The following is a 7,323-nucleotide window of genomic DNA, read 5'->3' as shown; positions in this document are numbered from 1 at the left end:
AAACAGTGCGATTGGCACAGGACAGAGCGGAGTTTAGGGCTGTTGTACATAGGGTCGCTATGAGTCGCAGGCGACTCGACGGCACATAACAACAACAACTCCCAACCCCGATGTCAGTCCTGTTTTACAACAGTATTCGTCCTTTTGTGACTGGGATATTTCACTCAGCATAATGTCCTCCAGAGTCACTCATTTTGTATAATATTGCATTAGTTCCTTGTTTTTCAATGCAGCATAATATTCCATTGTGTGAACATACCACAGCTTCTCTATCTATTCGTTTGTTGATTGGCACTTGGGTTGTTTCTAACTCTTTGCTATTGTGAACAATAAACATGGGTGTGCATATATCTGCTTGGGTGGTAGTTTTGGTTTCTTTAGTGTATATTGCCAGTTAGTGGAATTGCTGGGTCAAATGGTATTTCTATTTGCAACTTTTTGAGAAAATGCCATACTGCTTTTCATAGTGGTTGCACCATTTTACACTCCCACCAACAGTATATAAGGGTTCATGGCATGACTTTGAGTAATATTACTAAGAGGTATTATTGAACTAAGAAGGAAAAAAGTATAAAGAAGGAATGGAGGGAGGTGGTGGGTAAGTGAAGGGCATAGCTTTTGACAGGACCTTAAGAGAAGACTTCTCTGATAAGGTGACATTTGTTTACAAACCTGAGCAGGTAAAGGAGTAGAATCCTATGATCAACTGTGAGAAGAACATTCTTGGCAGAAGGTAAAAGTCTTGTGGTGGGAGTATGCTTAATGTGTTGGTAGTTAGTATGGTAGTGGTGTTTTGAGTGAGAAGAGACAGAAATGTAATGAGAGAGGTAACAAGGACTTGACCTTGTAGCCACACCTTTCCAAACCCTACATACCTCATTCTGGGTCCTTACCAGGGATTTTCCTTCTCCAAAGTCTCAACAGTGGTGAAGAGCTTAATGTACTCCTGCAGCTGCACAGGCACTTTCTTTAGCACATAGCTAACACATTCATGCTTCACATAGCCCTAGGGTTGACTCAAAGGACAACTGAGTATGAAAATGCATAGCTTAACGAAAAGTGGAGGTGGAAAATACACGCTGAGTGGGAAAGCATATAGACTTTGAAGCTAGAAACCTGAGGCCCTCAGAGTTCTTAGCGGGCCTTCAGGTTTCAAATGAACCTGAACCTGGGTCTCCTAGCTCTGTTCATGGTTGGAGTTGTTGAAAAGGGGATGTGTGAAGAACTGAGGAGGGACAAGTTGAAAGTGCTACCCCATCCCTGGGATGTCTTTGCCTCAGCCTCCACCTCATCATAGTAACATTTCTTCATCTCTGGCTTCCAGTCAGTTGCAATGTATGGCTGAGCTGGGGATGATGGTAGGTGGTCAGTAAGACCTGTTGCTAGGAAAATCCTCCACTCAACTCCCTAACCCTGGCTCACAGCTAAAGGAGACACCATGGCCATCTTCACTGAAGGTCATGTGGTCACTGGTCCATTGGAATTCACTGTCTACAGAGTGAATAATTGCTTGTGCTGAGACCTCTGGGGCCAGTTAAGAGAACCAGGGGTGTTGTCCTCAGGGACCTGGTTCCTGCTCATGACTCCAGAGCTGGGCCAACCCTGTTCTGGCCCAGGATCTTGAAGGTTGTCCCCTGCCATCTTGGAGACACTGACCTTATTCTCTCTATCTCCTAGGACATAAGAAAATGTCAGTAATGGGACTGCCAAAACCATAGAGGGAAAAGTACAATGTACATCCAGATAGACCCTGTGTTATTCAGACCTACTCCAGATATCCCATTCCCACTCCTGACCCTTGGCCTCTCTCTCATTTAAGCTATGAATTGTTTATAGAAGTCTTCATTCTCATGGATCCTCCTTCCCTCCTTCTCATCCCCATCATCTTCATCATCTGATCCAGGCCTGGCCACATAGCATCTGTTGAAGGATAGGAGAAGCTCAAACTTGAGGGGCACAAGAGCAGTAACAGGCCGAATCTGGGATTTTACTTGTAATGAAACTTTACTGATAAGCCTACATATTAATTATGGAAGCTGGAAGGCCTGAGGAGGTGACATAAAAATACAAGAGGTTGAGGATGCCTGTAGTCGACTAATAAAACAGAGTATACTACAGTAAATAGTTTGACTTTCAAGTATGTTAAGCCTCTGATAAACAGCTGCAAACTTTGATCAGGAAAGACCTATGAGTAGACTTGTAAGTAGAGAATGATGCAAGAGAGGCTAAGTCACAAAATGTATTTGCCTTTTCTTTATTGCTACAGGAAGGAATCTGGATTTTAACAACAGTGAAAATCTATCTGTAAAAACTGAAAAGACAATGTCTCTCAAAGAAAAAGACCATTAAATCACAAGAAAAAGTTGTCTGTTGTTCACATCTATGTTCCCAGCACCTAAAGAGAGGCTGTGGGGAAGCCAGAGATTTAGAAGAAAATAACCATCAAATTCCTATATAGTAATTTTAAGTGTGAGCTGTCCTTTGGATATGGGAAGTAAGGTATAAGAAGGCATGAAGTGAGCAGTCAGACACCAAGGTCTGAGTTCAGATTCAATATTCCCCTCTCCCCCAGGGAGGGCAAATTCACGAGAGATGGTACAGCAGGATGTGATACAAGGAATCCCAGGTGAACCGGTCACGGGATACAGACAGCAAGAGTGGGTGCCCAAAAAGCATCAGGCCATAGTAGGAGTTGTTAAACTCCTGAGCTGGAGAGTACTCCCGCAGATAGATAAGAAGTACAACATCCTCTCTCATGCCCTCGTCAGTCCCAGCTCTAGTTGACACCTCATATCTGTAGGGAGCAGCCATCTGGTCAAGCCTTATCAGAACATCCCTAGAAGAAACTCTTACCCTGTCTTGTTGCTCCATCATTGACAGTCTGAAATTATGTGTAAAGGATCTAAAATGTTACTAAATGTTTTGCTTTTTAAAGTGTAAGATGATTTACATAGTATTTTCTGGCATAGTGGCAAGAAACTGTGCTGCAATCCGAAAAGCACATGGTTCAAGGCCACCAGTTGCTCCATGGGAGAAGGATGAGCAATCTCCTCCCATGTGATTAACTGCCTCTGAACACCCCACCAGGATCAGCTAGGGGTTGGTTCTGACTCTACGGTACATAACAACATTATTCAAAAGGAAGCTCTGACGGCGTGGTCTGTAAAGAGTTGTTCTGCTAATTCAGACTCAACTATTGTCAAGTCAGTTGCAACTCATAACAACCTTCCACTGGGTTTCTGAGGCCATAAACCTTTATTTTTACAGGGAGTTCTACTGATGGACCATCTGCTCCCGTGCTAAAGTCTCTGAAAACCCATTGAAGGGTTAGCCATGAATTGGCTACAACTTGAAGGCAACGAGTTTAGTGAGTTTTGAAATGTTTTTGGCAAGAGACTGTACGTCTTTCTCCTGAGGAATGCCTAGTAGATGTGAGCTGCTAATCTTTTTGGTTTGCATCTCAACACATTATATATACCACCAAGGCTCCTTTCAAGGCAATCCCTCATCTTATTGCCATCAAGTTGCAACTGAATCTTAGCTCACTCTCAAGTGGGTTTTCAGAGGCTGTAAATTTCTGCATGGGAGGAGATTGCCCATTATTTTCCTGTGGAGGGTCTGGAGAATTTAGATTGCTAGAGAGGTACCACATTTGGGTTGGCAGCACAACTTTGGATGCACTAAGCCACCAGAGCTTCCTCTAAGACATTATTACTATGAGCCATTGAGTTTGGAATAAAGTCATAGCTGATCTTCCAGTGGGTTATTAGAGGTTGCGAATCACATGGGAAGAGACTGCCCAACTTTCTCCTGAGGAGCAGCTGGTGGATTTAAACCCTGTGCCTTTGAGTTAGCAGTGTGATGCTTTTACCCAGTAGGCCACAAAAGGAAAAATATTCTATGACCTCACTTGTTTTTGTTTTTGTTGTTGTTGTTCTTATGTGCCATTGAGTCGTTTGCGAGTCACAGTGATCCTATGTACAAGAGCCCTAACCGTCGTTCTATCCTGTGCCAATCTCGCTGTCTCAAACACATTCATTCCCACCACTCCACTCACAGAATTGATACATCTCATCGAGGGTCTTCCTCTCCTGCGCCGTCCCTCCACTCTCCCAAACATGATGTCCCTCTCTAAGGACCAGTCCCTCCTTGCAACATGCCCAAAGTATGTCAGATGAAGCTTCAGAATCCTTGACTCCAGGCAACATTCTGGCTTCACCCTCTCCAGGACAAATCAGTTTGTTCTCCTAGCGACTGCTTCTCCAGCACCACAGCTCAAAGGCATCAATACTCTTTCTATCACCCCTATTCACTGTCCAACTCTCTGATGCATAACACGTAATTGCGAAGACTATAGCCCGGATCAGGTGCACCTTAGTCTCCAACCTGACGTTGTTGTACTTCAGTACTCTTGAGAGGTCCCTCACAGCTGACTTTCCCAATGCAATTGGTCTCCTGATTTCCTGGCTTCTGTTACCAAGAGTGTTGACTGTGGAGCCAAGCAAACTAAAACTGTTAACTATCTCAATCTCTTCACCATCCATCCTTATGCTGCCAATTGGCCCCGTGGTGAGAATCTTTGTTTTCTTGATATTGAGCTTCACTCCATATTGAAGGCAGCAGTCCTTGACTTTCTGCAGCAAGCGCTTCAGGTCCTCCTCAGTTTCAGCGAGCAGGGTTGTGTCATCTGCATAACATAGGTTGTTGACGATTCTTACACCAATCTTGATGCCACATTCCTCTTCGTACAACCCAGTGTCTCAGATGATCTGTTCTGCATACAGATTGAAAAGGTATGGAGACAAAATACATCCCTGACAGACCCCTTTCTTGATTTTGAACCATCCAGTGTCTCCTTCTCTGTTCTGATGACTGCCTCTTGGTCCAAGAATAGGTTTCGCATTAGCACGATCAAATGTTCTGGGATTCCCATTCTTCTCAGAGTCAGCCACAGCTTGTTGTGATCCACACAGTCAAAAGCCTTTGCATAGTCAATGAAGCACAGACAGACATTCCTCTGGTATTCTCTGCTTTCTGCCAAGATCCATCTAACATTAGCTATAATATCCCTAGTACCATGACCTCTTCTAAATCCAGCCTGCACAACTGGCAGTTCTCTGTTGACATATTGTTCCAAACGTTTTTGGATAATTTTCAGCAGAATTTTGCTTGCATGTGATATCAATGATATTGTTTGATAATTTCCACACTCTGTTGGGTCACCTTTCTTTGGAATGGGAACAAATATGTATCTCTTCCAGTCAGTTGGCCAGCTGGCTGTCCTCCAGATTTCCTGGCACAACCTAGTGAGCACATCCAGGGCAGCATCTGTTTGTTGAATTAAATCAATTGGTATGCCATTGACTCCTGGAGCCTTGTTTTTTGCCAATTCCTTCATAGGGGTTAAAAGAAGGTTAACAGTTATGTAAAATTTTCATTCATTAAAGCCAGGGTTGCAAAGCCAATTATTGTAACTGTTATCAACACGTTGCATACTTGTTAAAAGTTAAACGGCAATAGTCTTGTGATAGATTTAGTAAATGGAATGACCAATCCCCTCCATTCCCCAACAACATCCCCCTAACAAAAAGTAGCTGCTGTGGCTGTTTATGTACAACCAAACACTTGGAAGAATTTGGTTCACTGGCTTGGAAGATCAGGGCCACAGTTTTAAGAGACATAACAACTAACTGGCCTAATTTAAGTACTTCTGCTCTACTTTGTAGTTCACTTCATACTGCCTGGGGTCTTAAGAGCATGGAAACAGCTACCCAAAGCACAGCAGATGGCCTCTTTTTGCTTGGAGCAAAAGAGAAAGGAAGAGAAAATAGGAGAAAAGAGAATATGCAGCTAATTGCCTCTATGAACAACAGGCTCCTTTGCTGTGAAAGTTGATCAGGTACCATTGCTAAATATTTTTATTTAAAAAGTCCATAAAAACAGTAAGTTACACTGGCAGCTGTTGATGATACTTGAGATCCATGAACTTCTTGCTTTTATCCTAAAAACCATTATGATAGTGCTGGGCACTGAAGCAAAGACCTGACTGCTTATATTTTGTCTTCCACTTTTTTGTAAATGTTATATTTTTTTAAGATCACAGCAATATGCTTTTAAAAATCCATTTTTCCCTGTATGTATATACTGTTACTCTTGGTAAAATATTTTCTCCAGCATTGATTACTAACTCCCCTCCCCACCCTCGCACCACCACCACCAAAAAAGGGAGAAAATTATATACTGAATAATGTTATTCTGTGACTTCGGAAACAAGTTTTCTTATCTTGGGTTTTGTCTCACTAACTCTCAAGACAAATTCACCTTGAAACTAATGTTTTTCCCTTTATAGCCCCCCCAAATAAAAGGTTTTGGAGTAAGAGCCCTTTTAAGTATGTTTAAATTGCTATGATTTTTTCATCCCTTTGTCATAGCCAAATTCTTGTCTGTACTCTCCTACTTAGATTTCTAAATTTTGAGTTGCCTCAGTTTGCTGTGTATGTGTGCCAGTGTTCTTTGAGTAAAACCGGAAAACGTCAGCTGTAATACATATATGTCATAGTATGAAAAATAGAATACTTAAGACTAAAAAAAAAGAATGTCTGTCTTTGATGTCTTAAACCGAAGCACCTCTGCCTTTGTCAAGGCAAACCATTCTCATAAAAGTAATTAAAGGCACTAAATCTTAAAGTGAGACATATCACTGATTCAGCCCTAAAAAGTATAAATAAAAGTCACTGTTCTGTTAAAGCTTTAACTTGCCTAAGTGCAACACTGTGCTTCAGTAAAAATACCGCCATAGGATTTAAAGAAAAATTGCATTGCTTAAGCTTGCACTGTAGATAAGTACTCTGACTACCTGTTTTGTGCTGACAGTATTGCTTATTGTATTTGAAAGGAATCTGATCCTTTCAAATAAATATGGTGTATATTATTCTTTCAGGAAAATTTCAGTGATGTAAATAATCCACTTAGCCAACTGACTGGAAGAGATCTATATTTGTTTCCATTCCAAAGAAGCATGATCTAACAGAGTGTGGAAACTATAGAAGAATATCATTGATTTCACATGCAAGCAAGATTCTACTGAAGATTATCCAAAAACGACTGGAACAGCACATCAGCAGAGAACTAACGGAAGTCCAGGCAGATAATGTTAGATGGATCTTAGCTGAAAGCAGGGAATACCAGAGGAATGTCTATCTGTGCTTCATTGATTATGCAAAGACGTTTGACTGTGTGGACCATAACAAACTGTGGCTGACTCTGAGAAGAATGGGAATCCCAGAACACTTGATCGTGCAAATGCGAAACCTATACTTGGAC

The 7,323-nt window shown here is 41.9% G+C and overlaps 1 protein-coding gene across 1 annotated transcript in view; it reads right to left on the bottom strand.

Annotated features, from left to right (window-relative positions):
* Window positions 1-7,323, bottom strand: part of USP11 (ubiquitin specific peptidase 11) — a 25,350-nt gene that overhangs the window by 12,000 nt on the left and 6,027 nt on the right. The window contains 6 exon segments of the mRNA XM_006903709.1: window positions 894-1,006; window positions 1,276-1,346; window positions 1,438-1,473; window positions 1,476-1,672; window positions 1,867-1,920; window positions 2,588-2,794. Of these exon segments, the coding sequence (XP_006903771.1) occupies window positions 894-1,006; window positions 1,276-1,346; window positions 1,438-1,473; window positions 1,476-1,672; window positions 1,867-1,920; window positions 2,588-2,794 (678 nt within the window).

This window comes from Elephantulus edwardii, unplaced genomic scaffold (genome assembly GCF_000299155.1).
Source record: "Elephantulus edwardii isolate Elephantulus edwardi_28Jun2011 unplaced genomic scaffold, EleEdw1.0 scaffold00239, whole genome shotgun sequence".
In the NCBI taxonomy this organism is placed as follows: Eukaryota; Metazoa; Chordata; class Mammalia; order Macroscelidea; family Macroscelididae; genus Elephantulus; species Elephantulus edwardii.
This window is presented reverse-complemented; position numbering and strand designations above follow the sequence as displayed.